Here is a 17,791-nt window from a genome sequence, read left to right as displayed (position 1 = left end):
TATCAGGTCTTTATAGAATGCAGCCATTTCTCGTCGGCCTGCAACCAGTTGGTGGTCAAGTGGTCGGGAATAAGTCGCTGAGCTCCGTGGCCCCCGTGGCGACGTCTTGACGCACGTAGAAGAGCAAATAGGCGGTGGACGATGGACTCACCTCGTCCTCGCTCAATGGGGTCACCACGGTGTCGTCTGCCAGCCACCAGCACGTTTCGTCCGGCCGACGGATGTGCGCCGTGTAGTGACCCGAGCTGATCCCGCGGCCGCAGTGGTTCACCACAGCGTAGAGGTCGTACTTAATGCAGCTTCGAGACGCGGAGGTTAGAGGGATGTTGAGGTCATTCTGTAGATACTCGATGCCACGTCGGACACGAGGATCCAGAGCGTCGATGAAGCAGCGATCGGTGCAAGGCTCCGAGTCGTCGTGCCCGCCGTCGATGGGGGACAAGAGATCGCGGAGGTCGAGGTCGCGTACGGGGAAGTCGACGTTGTGCGAGAGCTTCTTCCATTGGTAGTTGCCGTTGTTGGTCGACAGCTCGAAGCGTTTGAGTTGGAGTACGAGCAATGGGGGGAGACTCCAGAGCGAGAGCTGCTTGGTGTGAGGAGTTGACTGTTGGCATTGAGAGCAAGAGGCGCCGAGGTACTCGGTGCTGCAGAGAGACTGGAGACTTTGCATGAGAGGGTGGGTCTTTGTTAGGCGATATTCAATGTAGCTGGGGTGGTCTCGTGTGGGGTAGGATTGCAACCACCAGAATTCAGAGGGGTCTTGAGGATGCAGTTGGGTGTCCCAGTCGATTGCGAGGGTTTCGCTATTTTCCAAGTCAAGCAATTCAGCGGCAGTCGCGGTGGGTAGGATCAGACAACCACGACACCCTGTACTCCAGTGGCAGCGACTACAGGCGATACCATCGTCCCGTACCCGACGGAGGATGAACGTTGGCGCGTAATGATGAGCGAGCCTTTCGTTTGAAGCTTGGATACGTCGACATTGCACAACCGAGATCTGAATTGAGAGCTATAGCCGAAAAGAAACCGTTGACGCACCATTTGATAAAGTGCTTGACCTGTGAGTGCTCCTCGTATTGAAGAGCACACGAACGGCGATCCACACAGCGCTTGGCGAGTCGGTGTCGTGCAGTAAAATGGGACGAGGAAATTGTACCGGTGTACGAAACGCAGATATGCTTTTGTACTTCCGGTTGTAGGAGAAGTGGTATCATCGCCACTTCCTACAATGTTGGAAACCTCAAATGCATGCGTCTGGCTCGGCAATACGCTCGCTGGTGTCTTGTCATCCATGTGGCCCCCAGTTCCATCACTCACCAATAAATTCTGAATGGTGGAACCTTCAAGGCTCCCGACAATAAACTCGCGCGATCCGGACTTTGAACGTGAAGCTGGAAGCTTTGCCAACACGTCAGCAACTGTGGATTGATCGTATATCTGCACCACTGTACGAATGGGTCCTCGCACTCCCGTCGAATTTCTGGACGAACCTGCGAGGTGGAGAGTCACCACCAAATCTCGTTGTTCTTCATTCGATGACTGAAAGTCATGGTTGTTTTCGATCAGCGGTAGTTGGAGCGATGAGAACGGCTCAAAGCGTGCAGATTGGTGTTCGCAACGAGTGCAGGTAAGTGCGCTTTTGAATTGCCCTGAGAACAATGTGTTGATCACCGAGGGCTCGTTGACAATATGAGAGACCCACCACTCCGTTGCCACGACCCGGTCATGGCGTCCATTGCTGTCTCCAATGCACAATTGCGACGAGGGTTTCTCCGCTATGGGCCCTGCATCTTTCGATTTGAAAAGGTTGGCCAGCAAGGTATGACTTCGTGGCGACAGGATGTGGGGTTCTCCGTCTTGCCTCAGGTTTGGACTCCTCTTCAAAGTATCACCTAGAAACCCCAACAAGCATACTAGAAACTCTTGAGCGTCTTGCTGATTCCCATCAAACATGTGTGGATAAAGAGCCGACAAGGCTCCCAACAACTTCGCAGGAGAACGTGAGCTTTCAGCGTCAGCAGCTTCTTGCCTTCGCGGATTCATCCCTACAAAAAGTTCCCCAAGGGCACAAATGAGTGCCTTGCTAGCAGGACTCGACAAAATGAGTTCTTGTCGCTGTTGTGTTTCAATGATGTGTGGATGCAACAGCGGTGTGGTAGCCACACATTGCATAACGGCATTCATGAAACAAGTGTTGCCTAGGTTGGACAGACCTCGCGGACTTGAACCAGTTGATCGCAACCTGCATCGGCTCAAATGCGAAGTAGTAGCTATTCCCAAGGTATTGCGCGGCATATCCATGCCAGTTAATCCTTCTGTGTTTATGCCACCGCCGTGCTGCTCAATCTCCACGACGGAAAAGTGAAGCTCTAAAGAGGTCTTGTCCTGAACTACACCATTTTTCAAACTCCAAGACGAGAACAGCTGCGGAAGTACCGAGCCCAAGGGGCTCGCTAGTTGATCTTGCGATAAAGTCGTCGGATCATCCTCTTGGATCGGTGTTTTGATCTCACCTGCTGCATTGCACTCAGCAACGAGAACTTGACACTGGCACATTGTGGTTACGTTTGAGTCTGTTCCTTCATCATACACACCCCAACTCATTTGGAAAAGAGCAGCATCCAACACGCTATGCACGGTGCATTGCTCGAAAGCAATCGCTTGCGGGATCGTGGCAACTCTTTCAAATCCGCCACGGCTTGTGAAGGTTATCGAAATGCGGATCCAAAATTCCTTTAAACAAGTTGGCGCGTCTTGATAGAGTTGGATAGTAAAAGACTGCTCCGGTGCATATAGCTTTTGTCGGTACCAATACGCAACCAGTAACCAAACTGGCAGCGGCAGCATCACGTGACCGGACGGGAGTTCAGTTGCTTCTTGGTGTAATATTTGTGCATGGATATCAGACGAATCTGCCTGGCACTTGATTACCCCCTCGACAAACTGCTGCCATTCCTTAGGGCTTAGCAGACAGAAGGCGGTCGATTGGAACGTTTGCTCCGAGAAATAGTTGGCGAACAAATCCACCAGTGACGTGTAATCGTGGCGTGTCATGCTTGGAGAGATATCGCCACGGTCGTGGTTTTTTAGGTGAAATAGCAGCAAGGCAGTCGCTACCTCAGCAACAGAAAACCCGGGTAGCTCCTGCGCCACCTCTGTGAATTGTTGTAGAGATAACACTTGCGCGCGCTCAGAAGCCATGACAGGCGTTCTTCCTGGGGATGGCGGCGGTGACAATTCAGAGGATTGGGATCTGCCACGCCGTCTGATGATGACATTCGCTTCGCGCTCACTATCCATCGGACTAAGATCCATCGTAAGCTGTAAAACGGCGCTCAATTGCTCGACGTCGATCTGCCCGCAATTGTACTCATCAAAAAGCTCGAACAGCAGTCGATATACCTGGTGAACGCTTGATGCATGTGCGCAGCAGTATCCCAACAATAAAAGCTTTAGCTCTTCGCGAACGCTTGATGGCTTCACCCTCTGTGATGAATTAGACTCTTTGCTTGTGTTGGCGGAATTCCAAGCAGTTGCAATCTTATCAACGAGAGAATCTTCACTGAGCACCTCGCGAAATCTTTCGATAATGTAAGCTGATGTTAAGCTTGCGGCATCTGTCGATAGAATGAAGAGAAGACTACGCAGTTCGCAACGGAAATCTTCTCGTTGCTTGGGTGAGATACAATTTCGAGCATGGAACAGTCTCACGATGCAGGTATTGTCTTCGAGCTTTCGAGGACCAGAAACGCTTAGCGGAGTGTCATCACGGGCGTAAAGTAGCTTCTTGCCGAATTTTGGGATCCAACTAGACCCCTCATGGTCCCTAGGCAAACTTTTCACTGCTGCAGCTACACCTGCAATGAACTCCTGAAGCGAGAGCTCCCCTGTGCCACTAACATTCCACTCACGGAACAAACGTTGCGCTTGGTACTCTGGTATGCCCACGCATACTTCATCCAGAACTGTCTTACGAAACTGGTCGATGTTCAGCCCCTGGAAGTGCCCGCGAGCTCGATTGAAGGCCGACGTGGCTGAATGCAGCTCACTCTTGGAGAGCTGATGGATCAACTTGCCATCGCGTGGCTTCGTAATATCGGCTTTGTCACGGAACCAAGTGCGCATTGACTGTTAAATTGACGCAACGTGCCGTGCACGATGAGATGGCTTTCGCGAAACACAGACTGCGGCACGAAGCAAGTCTATTAGTAGTATCATAGCAGCTGCAGACTAAACTTGTCATTTTTGATAGATCACCAAGACGCGGAGGGTGGACCGCGTTGGACGTGATGGCCAAAGCGCCGACGAAGTAGTGTCGGTACAAGTAAGGACCCGATCCGCCGAGGCCGCCGTCAAAGAAGTAATCGCGAAGGTGGAGCTCGCTGGGAAGTCGACGTTATGCGAGAGTTTCTTTGTTGGTAGTTGTTGTTGGTGGTCGACAGCTCGAAGTATTTACACTGGAGAGCAAACAACGAGGGCTCATTTACTATGTCAAAGACCCAGACCCTCTATTCAGTAGCCACAGCTCACCATTGTTGTCTCCAACGCAGTGGGCATTCGCGAATTTACGCTCAAGCTCGACACCTCCCAACATGGGAGCCCCAAGGCACCCCTTCAAACCAAGGTGCTACTGTTCATTCAGTCGCCGCGCTGTTCAATTTCAACGCTGATTAAGTGGAACTCAAAAGTTTTGAGTCAAAACGCGGTGCACCGCTCAAAAACAAGGGAATGCTGACACTACATGTAGTATCCCATGTTTGAAGACCTACCGCTGCGGTAATTAATCTCGATCGCTTATCTCGCGTTGGGCCGGAGTCCCTCCTGTACTGAAGCTCTCATACCATAATAAACAACGAAATACATCAAGGGATGAATGTGAAGGGAAGCCTCTGTTACAGTGTTGCTTGAAGCAGAACTACCAGTAGCTGCTCTACCGTTCTCGCACGAGCACCTTGGCCGATACTTGCAGACTTGGTAGCTGCCCGCATCACTTCGTTTTGTCCGCTGCGCTGGAAAGTGACGCCTAGAGCGCTAAAATATTCTGGGTGTCACAATTGTCGTTAGTGTATCCCTTGAAGCAGGCGCAGACGCCCGTCTCGGTGCCGCAGAGGCCGCGGCCGGAGCACGGGGAGACGTAGTTGTACTGGTAGCTTTTATCGGGCGGTGTGACTTTGTAGACCTTCAGGATCGTGTTGTCTCCACCATCCATAGTATTACCAGGGAACGGTCGATCGATTGTAATGGCCCAGGGACCTGGAGTTGCCGTAACGCTCGTATCGACCACCTTCTGCGGTTTGTAGAACAGGTTCTCGAAAAACACAAGCTGCCCAGTTGTGAACGCAGGATCCGTGGTCACTGTGATTGTAGTAGATCCCACTACGACCGCAGTGCAAACGAGCTCTGTAACAGTGAAGCCGGAACCAACCGCGACGTCGAAACGGTTGTTCTTAGTCGAAAGTGTGTGCTTGGTTGGGTAGGTAAGTGTGATCAACGTGAGGGGGTTTAGCTTTCCCACAAATACATGCGATCCAAACTTGAACAACGTCGGGTTTGCATCAACCACAGCACTGGCAGGGCTGCTCACAGTGATTTTCGTGAAAGTGCCAGCTGGGGTGGCGCTGGGGTCGTTGTCAATGCTAACAAAGGCGATGCTGGAATCCGTGGTGAACCACTCGTTATCGAAACCATCCTCCACCGTGTATACCTTGGCAGACTTTGCCAACGGGTCCACTACGCCCTTGAAGTCAAAGGCGGCCACTTCCGGCGCACGAAGTCGACCCGGGTTGTCATAAAATTGGCAGAAAACTGTAAGACCCTTTGACGACGCGGTACGGGAAGATAAATACCCATCAAGGTCGCCATTCGACATGCCTAACCGTTCGCACAACACCTTGCGAAAAGTCTGGTTCGGAACGCGCTTGATAGCTGCGGCCACGGCATCAGCGTTGGTAGCCGCATTAGCTGTACTGCCCGCGTCATTTACGATGGGAATCGCCTCAGTGATATACGATTCCCCGTGGTAGTCAAAGAGGCGAAGGCGAACGTAGTTCTCTGGCGGTCCGCTTGCCGCGTTTGCTGTGAAAGTCCCCGTGGTAAACACATGAAGTACGAACGCTTCTTGCGTTGCCGAACCCACCGACAAAAACATCGGATCCACACCAACTTTGCAGGACCGCAGCGAACAGTCAGCTCCATGATACCATGGGTCGCAGCGGCAGCCGTAGGTGACTCGACTATCCCAAAGATCGTACGAAATATGATCAGCATTGTCTGGGATCCCAAAGAGTGTGCCCGGCGTCTTCAGTCCAAGCTCCCGAATACTTTCGCACGTTCCGTGCCCACTGCACTTGTTGGGGCAAGCCGCTCTCTGGCACGCCACACCTTCGTAGCCGTCGAAGCACGTGCACGTCCCCAGCGATCGATCACACAGTCCCTTGTTGGAGCACTCCATGTAGAAGTGGGCCTCGCTGGTCGCCGCGTCCGGGTTGAAGTACTCGTACGTGCCTGCGGGATGCTGCTGTGAATTGGTGAGAATCCAATTCGCCGTCCTGCGGTCTTGATCCATGTTAATATCCCCCTTAGGTGTGTCCACGTGCGCGTAGCCGAACTGACACGTGCGGTCCATGCAGTCGTTGCCCTGGTAGTTCTTATAGCAGTTGCACATGTCCTTGGCCATACACGCGCCGTTGCCCGAGCATCCGTTGGGGCACTCGGCCGTCGTCGGGACGCTCAGCAGCGCCACAGCGAGCAGCAGGAGCACCGACACCAGCAGCGTCTTGCGTCTGCCGCCCATGGTCGCTCACTCGTCTCCGAAGCTTCTTGTCTCACTTGGCGCCCGATGGATCGTTGCCTCCAGGCCGTGGTTTGCCAAATGCCAAGCACGCGACACCTGTCGGAGCCTGCGATCTTGCACTGCGTTGCCCCCGAAGAGCCGTTCGCGACGAGTGAGCTCCGCGATCTTTTGGCAACGCGTCCCCTCATGATCCGGACGGTTGGTGGATCGCTCGACGGTTGAGTTTGTGAATGCGCTGAATTTAGCGATCGGTTGAAGCATGGGTCTCGGATAATAATAAAACGAGCACGTTGTTCCGCTGGTTGGTGATGAAGTTTGCCTTTCAATCCCGTCTTTGGGTGTCAGCGTTGCTGGCATGAACCAGGAGCAGCCGGACCCTCATGCACCGGAGACGCAGCCGACGAGGCAGGGCAGGAGGTTGATTCGGGTGAGCACTGTCGGTTTGTTTGGGTAGATTGTTAGTGTTGGTCGATTGATACTTACGGTGTTTGCGCTAATTTTATGATAGATGCTCTTCCGATCAACTGCCGAGGATGCCAAGTCTTCAAGCATAAATGCAGCACCAGAACACGACGGCCGAGCTGAGGACGCTGTAGCGTGGAAGAGCTCTTCGAATCACCAAGAGAATGGCAACAAGCCCGCCGTTGTGCCTGCTCCTACCAGCAAATTTGCGTCGTTGAAGCGAAAGCTTTTTCCGTCGCAGAATCGGCGGCACCCTCGACACGTGCCACCGCTTCTAATCAGTCCTATCAACGCACCGGTGAAAGCTTCACCTTCAGTTCCACCGCTTGAGGATAGTTACCGCAGATCCATGACCAGAATTTGTGATGAAGACGACAGCGATGAAAACCAAATCGCCGAATGTTCCTCCAAATCAATTTGTACGGAAAGTTTCAAGTTGAAGCGACCCGCTTGCGAGAGTTTAGAATGCACCCCTGAGAGCAATACCTCATGCGCTGTGGAGGGTGACAATAACTGGAGAGCGTCTGGTAGAAGAACGCTCATCGACGACGATGACGATAGAGATCTCGAGAGCGCAGTGGAAGCGCTCGACCTTGAGAGTTCGATTGCAGACAAGACTTTGGACGAGGTGAGCTTTCTATCATGGGAACTCTGGAGTTGTTGATCGTACCGATACTTTTTTTTCGTGTGACGTTTGCAAGATGAACAAAGCTATCAGCGATTTGCGGGCCTGGAAACAGATCCACGAGCAGGAAACGCAGGCAGCATTGAGCAAAATGGTTCGCTGCAATATGGCATCAAAACAAAGGGACAGAGCTTTGTGGCTCATTTTATTATCAAACGTGGCCCTAACAGCAGGATTCGGAGGCGCAACGAGACATTGCTGAGCCGCCTATTGGTGACGACCATCTTGAAGAGCAGCTTGAGGTAAGCAAAACCTCCGCTGCCTACACTGACAGCGAGTCGTAACTTTATATCGTCTTTGCCTCTGTAGCTTAAGCGCCAGCAACAGCAACGAGACCGGGAAGCCCTGACACTGGAACTCCGAAAAGAAGCCGAAGCGTACCAACTCGAGGTATGTTTTGCTGCAATTGATACATTATTCTTTAAGCTTAATCAGCGTCTAACTAAAATTCGCAACAGTGTAGTGCATTCAGGACAACACTGGATGAATCTGAAGCTTCTCGAGTCGAGCAGGCATTGCAAAGCAGTAGCGACTCGGAAGGATTGGCACTGTCGCGACTGCGCAACGAGCTCTTCCAGTTGGACGTGAAACAGCGACAAGAGGCACTGCTGCAGGAGATCCAGGGGACCAACAGGGAGTTAGGTAAGCGCGGGCGTTAGATCCTTTTCCAAGTCATGAGCACAACTAACTTTGCGTGCCTTGGCAGACATGAACATCGTCGACGTTCAGGTAAGAAGCTCAAGTCCCCCAATGGGTTTTTCACTGTGGGACGAACTATCTAACCAACGTCTATCACCTTCACTGCAGGCCTTCACGGGCGAGCTGGACGCCATCCTAGCGCAGTTCGACTCCTCCAGCGTTCTCGAGAGCAATGACCAAGTAGAGTCTTAGGTTGACTACCCCGTAGACAAATACTGACTTCCAGGTATACAAGTTTGTTTGAAGACGATCTGATAAGCCCCTCAAAAGCGATGCCAATCACATCTTTCACCTCTAACTCTCTCACTACAGGGTATCTAATTCCACAGTCCATATTGAACGTAAAGCCACCATCTCTCTCATCAACTCCCACAGGTAAGACGCGTCGACCCCCGCTGCACTGACAGCGCTCCCTCCCCCCTTTGACCAGCCCAGATCCGAATCCAAGCCTTCCCCTCCCCATGGCCGCGCGCGAGCTCATCGCGCTCGAGGACGTGGCCAAGATGCCGGCGCCGGGACTGAGCGCCCCCGCCAACGTGAGCTTCAGCCCGGACGGACGCGTCGTGGCCTTCCTGCACGCGCCCGGGGCCCAGAGCGGCCTCTCGCGGCAGCTCTACGCGCTGGACGTGGCCTCGCGCCGCGTGTCGCTGCTGGCGGCGCCGCCCAACCAGGGCAACACGGAGGGCAACCTGAGCCTCGAAGAGAAGCTGCGGCGCGAGCGCCAGCGCCAGATGGGCGTGGGCATCACGTCGTACGCGTGGAACCCGTCGCTCCACGCGCAGCGGCTGCTGTACCCGCTGCAGGGCGACCTCTACGTGCAGGAGCAGCCCGGCGCGGAGCTCCAGCTGCTCTTCGACAAGACGTCCACGGGGGCGGCAGGCGGCGCCATTGACCCGCAGTTCTCCCCCGACGGGCGCTGGGTCGCCTTCGTGCAGGACAAGGAGATCTACGTGATCCCGAGCCACGTGACGGAGGGCGGCCACAAGGCCGTGCAGGTGACCACGGGCGCCAGAGGAGTGGAGGGAAAGTCCAACGGCCTGGCCTGCTTCCTCACGCAGGAGGAGCTCAGTCGCTTCCGCGGCTTCTGGTGGTCACCCGACAGCTCGAGACTCGCGTTCGAGGAGATCGACGAGAGCCACATCCCCAAGTTCAGGATCATGCACTCGGGCAGCGAGGACCCCACGGGCGACGCCGCCGAGGAGGACCATCGCTATCCTTTCGCAGGGGCTGCGAACCCCAAGAGACGGCTGGGAGTCATCCGACTGCCCCATGCTACGGACCAGGAGCACGGAGGACTGCACTTCCACGCACACGGACACCACCACAACCAGCAGCAGGAGTTCCCCACGCCCATGTGGATGGACTTTGCGGCGGTGAACCAAGACCCGGACTTTTACGTTTCCAGAGTCAACTGGCTGCCGGATCAGTCGCTCGGCGTGCAGAGGCTGAATCGGCTGCAGACGGAGGTCATGTTCCTGCGCTTCGACGTGCATACGGGACGACCCACGACGCTGATCCATGAGACCAACTCCGTGTGGGTGAACGCGAGCTACCTCTTCCGGAACATTGAAGCGGAGAGCAAGAACACGTTCCGGTTCTTGTGGGGCTCCGAGCGGTGCGGATTCATGCACCTGTACATGTACGAGTACACGGCTGGAGCCCCTGGAGCTCGTCTGCTGGGCGCTGTGACCAATGGAAAGTGGAGCGTGGAGTCTGTCGAGGGGATTGACCTGGCGCACGGTCGTGTCTACTTCTGCGGCACGGCGGACTCGCCCCTGGAGCGTCATCTGTACGTGACGTCTCTCTTCCCGACCAGCGACCCGCCGCTTCCCCCTACAAGACTTACTGCTGCTGAAGGCATGCACAGCGTTGTCATGGACAGCAGTTGCCGCTTGTTTGTGGACGTGTACAGTAACACGACGACGCCGCCGCGTGCACTGGTGTGCGCGGTGCCTTCGGAGGCTCAGATTGCGGCTGTGAAGCCGGTTGAGCCCGCGGACCCGAGCTTGGCTGCACAGGCACCAGCCCCGCCATCTCCGGAGCATGCAGCGCTGTTCCAGGGTATCCAGGAGTCCGCGTACCCCCTCACTACTGAGCAAGAGGATCTGCGTGTGGCGATTCTGCAAGCCCAGGGGAAGCTGTGCGTGCCGAAGATCATCTCAGTTCCAACTCGCGATGGCAAGGATACACTGTATGGAGCTGTGTACCTGCCCGACCCGAAGATTCACGGTGAAGGACCGTACCCCACGATGGTGAGCGTATATGGTGGCCCCCACGTACAGCGAGTCGCGCGCATGTGGGCGATGACGGTTGATATGCGAGCGCAGCGGTTCCGTGATATGGGCTACGCTGTGTTGAAGGTGGACAACCGTGGAAGCTTCCGTCGCGGATCAGCTTTTGAAGGCGCCATCAAGCACTGCATGGGCACTGTAGAGATTCTAGACCAGCAGGACGCTGTCCGCAAGCTTGTCGCTGAAGGCATCACGATCGAAGACCGCGTGGGAATTTACGGCTGGAGCTACGGTGGCTACATGTCGGCTATCAGTCTCATGAAGGCTCCCGAGACTTTCAAGCTCGCTATCGCTGGTGCCCCCGTGACCAGTTGGGATGGATACGACACTTGCTACACGGAGCGCTACATGTCGACTCCGCAATTGAACCCCGCAGGTTACCGGGAAGGTTCTGTTATGGAGGCTGTGGGCAACATGCAGAAGGGGCAGAAGCTGCTGCTCATTCATGGCTTGATCGATGAGAACGTGCACTTCCGTCACACTGCTCGCCTTATCACGGCACTTATCAACGCACGGAAGCACTACGATCTGCTGCTCTTCCCGGGCGAGCGCCACTCGCCACGCCACCTAGAAGACCGAATTTACATGGAGCAGCGCATCGCCGAGTACGTCGAAGCTAACCTGTGAGGGGAATATAAATGGTTTATAATAAACCACAGGTTGTCAGCTCTTGCATTAGAGCGCGGGAATACCAATTCAAGAAAACTGCTAGGAAGAATACGTGTTCGTCTCGACAGTGTGCGATGCGTTTGTATTGAATCGATTCTTGAGTATGAGTACTCTGCACGATGTTCTGTATTTTTCCTTGGTCAAAACTGCTGCGTGCTGGTCGTTCTCAAGAGCGCTCTAATGAAGCTTGGATCGCGCGTTGCAGCTCATCCATTTCATCTGTGCTGGCTGATTCGTCTCCGTACAGTCCAAATGGCTGCGCTGGAGGTGCGTACTCTTGGGCGGATAACTCCATAGCCCGACGCAATTGCTCGTCATAGTCATCGGCGTGAATACTTGCTCCAGGGCCAGCATCTCCGAGTGACGCCTGGATAGCTGCTGACATTTGCGCATCGAAGTCCCCATCGCTGACCAGCGCGTGGCCACCTAAAGATGCTTGGATGGCAGTCTTCATATGCTCTTCTTCGGACTCTGCCTTTGCTTTGGCCAACAATTCAGCCTGAATTGCAGCCATCTCGCTCTCTCGCGTTGCCTCTTCAATATCGTTGCGCTCTCGGTTAGCTAGGGCTGGCGAAGCCTCACCGCCGTGCTCTGCCAGGGACAACTTCAGCGTTTCCTCTAGGCTTGCATCCATGGCATCAAACTCGTTTCGAGATTGCTACAATTTCCAAGAGTGTCGAGTCAGCTATGAACACTGAAGTCCACCATAAACCACCAAATGACTTACCATGAGAATCTGTTCAAGCTGCTCAACTTCTGTGCGCTCACGGTCAGACTGGGCCTGTACCTGTTGCTCCACACCAGCAACATCGTCGTGCGTTTCGCGCGAGTTGATCCGATGGGAGTATTCGATATGCCGTTGTTCCCACTGGCCGGGCGTCTCTCGAATCAAATTCGCTGCATGATCGGCACCGACAAGAGAGTCGTAGTGGCCTCCTCCGTAGTAGCTTAACCTGCAACATATTGTCGAAGTTAGAGCCGCATGAAGGGAGTTGAGCATCAATTTCATGGATGAACGTACCGAATGGGAGGTCTACTACGTGATAACGCGCTGTTCTCATGGAAGCACCGAAGCTTCCGGAAACCCTGCACCGGATCATAGGCAAACACTTCGGCAGGGCGGTCGTACAGTTCGCACAAGGCTTGCAGCTCTGGGTCGTCCCCCCACACACCGTCACGTCGCTTATAGCGCAAATATCGCATGAATGCCGCCATGTCGCCAACCACATACGGCTCGAAGTATTCCTTCTCACTCTCCATATAGTCCATGCACGCTGCACGAACAAGAGCATGGTGGCTATCATCCCCATACACCTGGTGACTCACCGAGCGGAAAAGACAGTTGCCATCCCCCTCAATATCGTGGATTCTCAGCCCCAACGTCGCCTGCAGCGAATCACGGTAGTGCGTAAACCTCGGGTTTTGAGCCTGAATCACGCGACGGTGGGTCACATTCGGAGCATCTACTACCATCTTTCTCTGCTCCAACGCGCTACCGCGCCCACGAAGCTGCAAGTGATCGCCAGCAGGGGCCACCGTCGCGGGCGTGAACGGAATCCACTCATCGAACTTCTGGTCGCGTCCGGCATAACGCACCAGCACCGTTCCTCCACGAGCCCTCACAGCAAAAGCCTCCTTCCACAAGCTGCTGTTCCCTCCGCCAGGACGCACTTCAATCTGCTGAGCCTGACGCACGGGCACACTGTCGTTTCGTGCCTGTCACAAAAAAATAAATAAACTTCAGCTCTAAAATTTCCAGTAGAAATGCTAATTACCTCCACCCCGTCGTACCTTGGTGCCAGGCTGTGCAAGCCGACCGGAGTCCACCGAGAGCCACTGCCGCCACGAGTCGTGCATGTTGAGGAACTGCAGCAGCGCTTCGCCGTCCGCGACTTGCATCACTCTGGCCGGACACCAGTTGCCGAAAACGTTTTGGGCGTCCACTTGGTCCCCCACGTGCATTTGGCGTCTCCACTCGTAGTCGAAGACGTTCACGCGCATCATTTCTGGCGTAATTATCACAATATGCAAAAGAAAACAAAATGGTAGAGAAGTTTAGATGGAGTGAGGAGCTCCGATAAGGTTTGCGCCACTGGGGTTTCGACCCGAGCGATGAGAATTGGCCGCACCTTCTTCGAGGTCGGAGTCGTCGCTTGCTGCGCGACTTCGGCCGTCCATCGGGTCGTCCGCACGCTGCGGCGGGGACGCGATGAGCCGCTCGCACACCATTTCGTCCTCCCTTCTCGAACTGTTTTGGGGTGTTTTTGAAGCTGTTCGAGAAAAGTTTAACAAACTTTTGAAAGTACCAAAAAAGAGGTACAACCTAGCACATGAGCGCTTGAGGTAAATAGTTTGATGGGATGGATATCAATTAGAAAGTGGTGGAGCTCTATTGTGCTGGGAGTTAGTGGGTTTTATTTGCGCGCCGAGTTCTGGGCGATACCGTAGTAACAGACCAGGCCGTCGTCGTTCTCTATGGTGGTGTCGGCCCCCTTGGAGATGAGGTAGGCACCGAGTGAATCACCGTAGCCGTACGAGAAGCAAAAGTGCAGTGCTGTGTTCCCTCGATTCTACAATAAACCGTGTCAGTGAGTAAATGTGTACCATTTGGAAGATGGATGGGATCAGGTACTTACGTTTTGGCTGTTGATGTTGGCGCCACGACGGAGCGCGAGCTTGGCGATACGCTTGAGGCCGTTCTGACAGGCGATGGACAGCAGCGTGTTGCCGAATTGATCCCTCGAGTTCACCGGCACGCCTTGATCTAACATGTAGACGACCGAGTCATAGCGGTTGTGTCGCGCGGCGGAGAACAGGTCGTAGTCATCTGCTGGTGGCGCAGCAGTCCGTAGCTCCGAGACGCTTCCACCGCGGTGCTTGGTGTACTCATACGCATCGTACGTGGGGTCAGCGACGGGCAGGTGCTTGCTACTAGCACGAAACGCCGCTTCCTTGTAAACAGCGGTGGACGACAATGCTGCTGCCGAGATGCTTGCGCTTCGAGGTGCGTGGGCGACGATCGGAGCGGTCTCTCGCGGCGTGACGTACTCATTGTCATCGGACGAGACGGAGCGTGCGCTCTCGCGGGGTGACACGAAGCGTTCGTCCTCGGAGCTGGCACTTGAGTATCCCCGCCTGGCTGAGCTTCGTGGCGTGTAGAAGCGTTCGTCCGTGCCAGCCTTGGCCTCCATCTTGTCGCCGGCACTTTGATCACAACAATCCCCAGATTAATGATCAGCGCGAGGTTGGTCGATCCCAGCGTCTATAAATACTCGATCTCACACCACACATGCTCAAGACCTACAAAAGTTCACGCGTCAGTAGATGAGCACAATGACGAAAATAAGCCGAATGAGACGCTGCCTTGTCTTTCAAACTGGTTGCGTGTTTCTCTCTGCAGGAAGTTAGTTCTGCGCTGTCATTTGCTGTTTGCTCACTTCCTTGCCAGCTAGCTAGCCTTTATGAGAGCTAGGCACGCGAGAGATCCGTAAAGTCACAGCAAGCGCCCGCCTGGCTTAACCATGAGATAGAGATGGTAACCTGCTGCAATCTTTTTCACGATCTTGAACCACCGGCTGAGCTAAGAATTGCTCTCTGTCTCGCGCTTATTCCTCCATCTTAGCGTCTCCGTCCTCGTCTTCCTTCACATCAGACACCTCCACGGCGTCAATCTGCGGGTAAGGCAACAAGTCCACCGATGTTAGAATGGCACCAAGTCCATATACACAAAGTGGCAGCAGCTCCGTACGTAAGGCTGCAGCTCCGCGCCCTCGATGATCTGGAACGGCTGGTCCACGCCCACAACGGCGATGGTGACGTTGCTGGCCGTCAGCTCCTGGTCGCCCTGGAGGCAGCCACGCACGCCCTGCAGCGCGTGGTGGATGAGCTCGTCCTTGCCCACTGCAGCACAACACACAAAAGCCATCAGCCTCTTGGTCTCCCCATCTCTCCGTTCAACTGTATATCTGACGCACAGTTGGAGAAGCTCTCAAAGTGCTTTTCCAGGTACGTGCGCGCCGACTGCGACCGCGCGCCAATGGCGATGCCCTTGTACTCGTAGTAGTTGCCCGACGGACACGTCTGGTACAGGTGCACGCCTTTTTTCTACAAGAAGAAAAAACAAAAATATTGCAGCAGCAGCAGCAACAAATTGTCAAAGATCTCTCCCTCCAAGAACTGAATTGCCCAGCCAGCAGCAGCAGCACGTACGTCGACGCCCGCCACCAGCAGCCCGACGCCGTAGGGGCGGCGGATGTAGGACTGCGTGCACTCCTGCTTCTTGTCTGCCACGTCCGAGACCAGGCGCCCCACGGTGATGGCGCTGCCGTAGACGAACTTGTGGTTGAGGCTCTCTGTGCGCATGAAGCGCGCCAGCGTGCGCGCGTCGGCCGTGAGCCCCGAGATGGCGATGCCCATGTGGTCGTCGATCTTGAAGACCTTCTTCTGGTGCTCGGCCAGCTCCAGGCTTTGGCGCTTGATGCCGCAGAGCACCGCGAACTTGCTGGACGTGAGTCCGAGACACGCGCTGCCCTGCTTCACGGCCTCCATGGCGTAGTCGATCTGGTGCAGGTGGCCCTGCGGACTCCACACCGTCACGTCCGTGTCGTACTGGTTGCGGAACATCTCGAGTCTCCTCCTGCCGGCTAGGTAGCTTCTCGGGCCTCAATAGATTTGGATTGCGACGAGGGGGGATCTTTCCGTCACGGTTTTGGTCCCAGGACTATTTCGCGTTTTTTGGTCTGGTTTTTTGGGTCCAGAATAGACACGATTACTTTTGGTCCTGGACTATTATATTTTAGTCCGGTCTATTTATTTAGAGCGTAAAGTATCCGAGTATCTGATCTAAGGTATCCGATGATGAAGATGACGCGCTACCTGGGGCAGCGGGAGGCCCAGCGCTTCGACGAGCTGCTGATGGGCAGTGCGCATGGCTTCTCCATCGACCAGCTCATGGAGCTGGCGGGGCTGAGCGTGGCTGCGGCCGTGGGCAAGCGCTTCCCCAGCGCTGCATCGTCCGATAACTTCAAGCGCGTGCTAGTGGTGGCTGGACCGGGTAACAACGGGTGCGCAGCGATCGCAGAGAAGGGGGTGGCCAAGTAGTTTGACGAACATTTGTGGTGGGATATTTTTAGAGGCGACGCGTTGGTGGCAGCTCGCCATTTGGTGGTATGATACACAGCTCTTGCAGTGCAGTGGAGTGCAGTTGGTTGTTGAACTGACGGGTGGGGTGGACTTTTACGTCCAGCACTTCGGCTACTCGCCGAGTATTTTGTATCCAAAGCGCAGTGCCAAGCCTCTTTTCCAGGTGAGGAGGTGGTTCCATGGGTGGGTGGGTCAAGGTGTTTGTTTACTTACATTGAGAGCAAAAATTAGGGGCTGGTGACGCAGTGCGAGCAGCTGAAGATCCCGTTCATCGACCAAATCCAGGACGCGTACGTGTCGGTCACGTGCTTGGTTGGTGCAGTTCTAGGGCGTTGAGCAATGCGGTTGCTGCTTCCTTCCTTTGCGCAATTTACAGGTCAGCGGTGGACGCTGCGTACGACCTGATCCTCGACGGCATCTTCGGATTCAGCTTCTCGGGGTCAATCCGTCCGCCGTTCGACCAGGTCGTTGGGACGCTCCAGAAATGCCAAACGCCGATTGTTTCGATCGACATTCCGTCCGGGTGGCACGTTGAGAATGGTGCGGTTGAGGGCGGCGATGCAAGTCTTGGGACGGTTGCTTACGGAAATGATGTTATGCATGGACAGGAAATGAAGCCGGCGTCGGCTTGGAGCCGCTAATGCTGATCTCCCTGACAGCACCGAAGCTCTGCGCGAAGCACTTTACCGGACCGGGCAAGGTGCACTACGTCGGCGGGCGCTTCGTGCCAAAGTAAGTTGCTGTTTACTTGTCTACGATCGTTTCTGTTCAGCTGTGTCATCTGCAGAGGAGCAGTTCCATCGACGCAATGCTAACTCTCGTTTGCGTTCTAGGTCGCTGGCGGAGGAGTTCAATCTGGAGCTGCCTGAATACCCCGGTGTGGAGCAGTGCGTTGAGGTGCCGATTCCGTATTGAAGCCAGGAAGGAGGCTTGATGTCTCGCGTCTGATCGACGTTGGTCGGGCCTCCGCAGTGGTTGTATCAAGTTAACATTGTGAATGTCCTCTCATCCAGTTTGGGCAGAGTTTGAGCTGAGTGAGTGAATCACATC

The 17,791-nt window shown here is 54.7% G+C and overlaps 8 protein-coding genes across 8 annotated transcripts; 3 read left to right on the top strand and 5 right to left on the bottom strand.

Annotated features, from left to right (window-relative positions):
• Positions 1-55: 55 nt before the first annotated feature.
• On the bottom strand, positions 56-2,295 carry PHYSODRAFT_484586 (hypothetical protein; the record flags this gene model as incomplete). Its single annotated transcript, XM_009520972.1, has 3 exons — positions 56-662; positions 1,541-1,784; positions 1,875-2,295. 3 exons carry the CDS (start codon positions 2,293-2,295, stop codon positions 56-58), a joined length of 1,272 nt encoding a protein of 423 aa, XP_009519267.1.
• Positions 2,296-5,023: 2,728 nt separating this feature from the next.
• PHYSODRAFT_325136 (hypothetical protein) lies at positions 5,024-6,793 on the bottom strand (the record flags this gene model as incomplete). Its single annotated transcript, XM_009520971.1, has 1 exon — positions 5,024-6,793. One exon carries the CDS (start codon positions 6,791-6,793, stop codon positions 5,024-5,026), a length of 1,770 nt encoding a protein of 589 aa, XP_009519266.1.
• A 988-nt stretch (positions 6,794-7,781) lies between these two features.
• PHYSODRAFT_413965 (hypothetical protein) lies at positions 7,782-8,792 on the top strand (the record flags this gene model as incomplete). The annotated part of the gene is made up of 6 exons (XM_009520970.1): positions 7,782-7,883; positions 7,957-8,034; positions 8,262-8,330; positions 8,399-8,582; positions 8,647-8,669; positions 8,748-8,792. Coding segments are annotated over 6 exons (501 nt in total), but the record flags the coding sequence as incomplete, so codon positions are not given.
• A 308-nt stretch (positions 8,793-9,100) lies between these two features.
• PHYSODRAFT_541581 (hypothetical protein) lies at positions 9,101-11,628 on the top strand (the record flags this gene model as incomplete). Its single annotated transcript, XM_009520969.1, has 2 exons — positions 9,101-9,892; positions 9,980-11,628. The coding sequence occupies 2 exons, from the start codon at positions 9,101-9,103 to the stop codon at positions 11,555-11,557; spliced, it is 2,370 nt and encodes a 789-aa protein (XP_009519264.1). The 3' UTR covers positions 11,558-11,628.
• Positions 11,629-11,765: 137 nt separating this feature from the next.
• On the bottom strand, positions 11,766-13,777 carry PHYSODRAFT_481518 (OTU ovarian tumor-like cysteine protease; the record flags this gene model as incomplete). The annotated part of the gene is made up of 5 exons (XM_009520968.1): positions 11,766-12,257; positions 12,327-12,552; positions 12,621-13,315; positions 13,391-13,605; positions 13,729-13,777. 5 exons carry the CDS (start codon positions 13,775-13,777, stop codon positions 11,766-11,768), a joined length of 1,677 nt encoding a protein of 558 aa, XP_009519263.1.
• A 236-nt stretch (positions 13,778-14,013) lies between these two features.
• On the bottom strand, positions 14,014-14,790 carry PHYSODRAFT_483229 (hypothetical protein; the record flags this gene model as incomplete). The annotated part of the gene is made up of 3 exons (XM_009520967.1): positions 14,014-14,169; positions 14,236-14,550; positions 14,617-14,790. The coding sequence occupies 3 exons, from the start codon at positions 14,788-14,790 to the stop codon at positions 14,014-14,016; spliced, it is 645 nt and encodes a 214-aa protein (XP_009519262.1).
• Positions 14,791-14,965: 175 nt separating this feature from the next.
• On the bottom strand, positions 14,966-16,229 carry PHYSODRAFT_541580 (hypothetical protein). The gene is made up of 4 exons (XM_009520966.1): positions 15,809-16,229; positions 15,574-15,703; positions 15,348-15,499; positions 14,966-15,270 (listed from the first exon to the last, which is right to left on the bottom strand). Exons 1-4 carry the CDS (start codon positions 16,220-16,222, stop codon positions 15,205-15,207), a joined length of 762 nt encoding a protein of 253 aa, XP_009519261.1. The 5' UTR covers positions 16,223-16,229; the 3' UTR covers positions 14,966-15,204.
• A 284-nt stretch (positions 16,230-16,513) lies between these two features.
• PHYSODRAFT_481040 (hypothetical protein) lies at positions 16,514-17,477 on the top strand (the record flags this gene model as incomplete). The annotated part of the gene is made up of 7 exons (XM_009520965.1): positions 16,514-16,570; positions 16,628-16,662; positions 16,732-16,765; positions 16,845-16,904; positions 16,973-17,031; positions 17,118-17,281; positions 17,350-17,477. 7 exons carry the CDS (start codon positions 16,514-16,516, stop codon positions 17,475-17,477), a joined length of 537 nt encoding a protein of 178 aa, XP_009519260.1.
• Between the last annotated feature and the right edge of the window lie 314 nt (positions 17,478-17,791).

This window comes from Phytophthora sojae (genome assembly GCF_000149755.1).
Source record: "Phytophthora sojae unplaced genomic scaffold PHYSOscaffold_2, whole genome shotgun sequence".
NCBI lineage: Eukaryota > Oomycota > Peronosporomycetes > Peronosporales > Peronosporaceae > Phytophthora > Phytophthora sojae.
The sequence above is the reverse complement of the archived record's forward strand: the minus strand, read 5'-3'. Positions and strand labels throughout refer to the sequence as shown.

What these genes read in the sequence shown, in the direction of transcription:
- PHYSODRAFT_541580 (XM_009520966.1), bottom strand. Translation starts at nt 16,222, where the DNA reads ATGTTCCGCAACCAGTACGACACGGACGTGACGGTGTGGAGTCCGCAG. An exon ending in CTTTGAGAGCTTCTCCAACT is followed by an intron (nt 15,500 to 15,573) that starts GTGCGTCAGATA and finishes GTTGTGCTGCAG; the next exon opens with TGGGCAAGGACGAGCTCATC. An exon ending in GCGCGGAGCTGCAGCCTTAC is followed by an intron (nt 15,271 to 15,347) that starts GTACGGAGCTGC and finishes CCTTACCCGCAG; the next exon opens with ATTGACGCCGTGGAGGTGTC.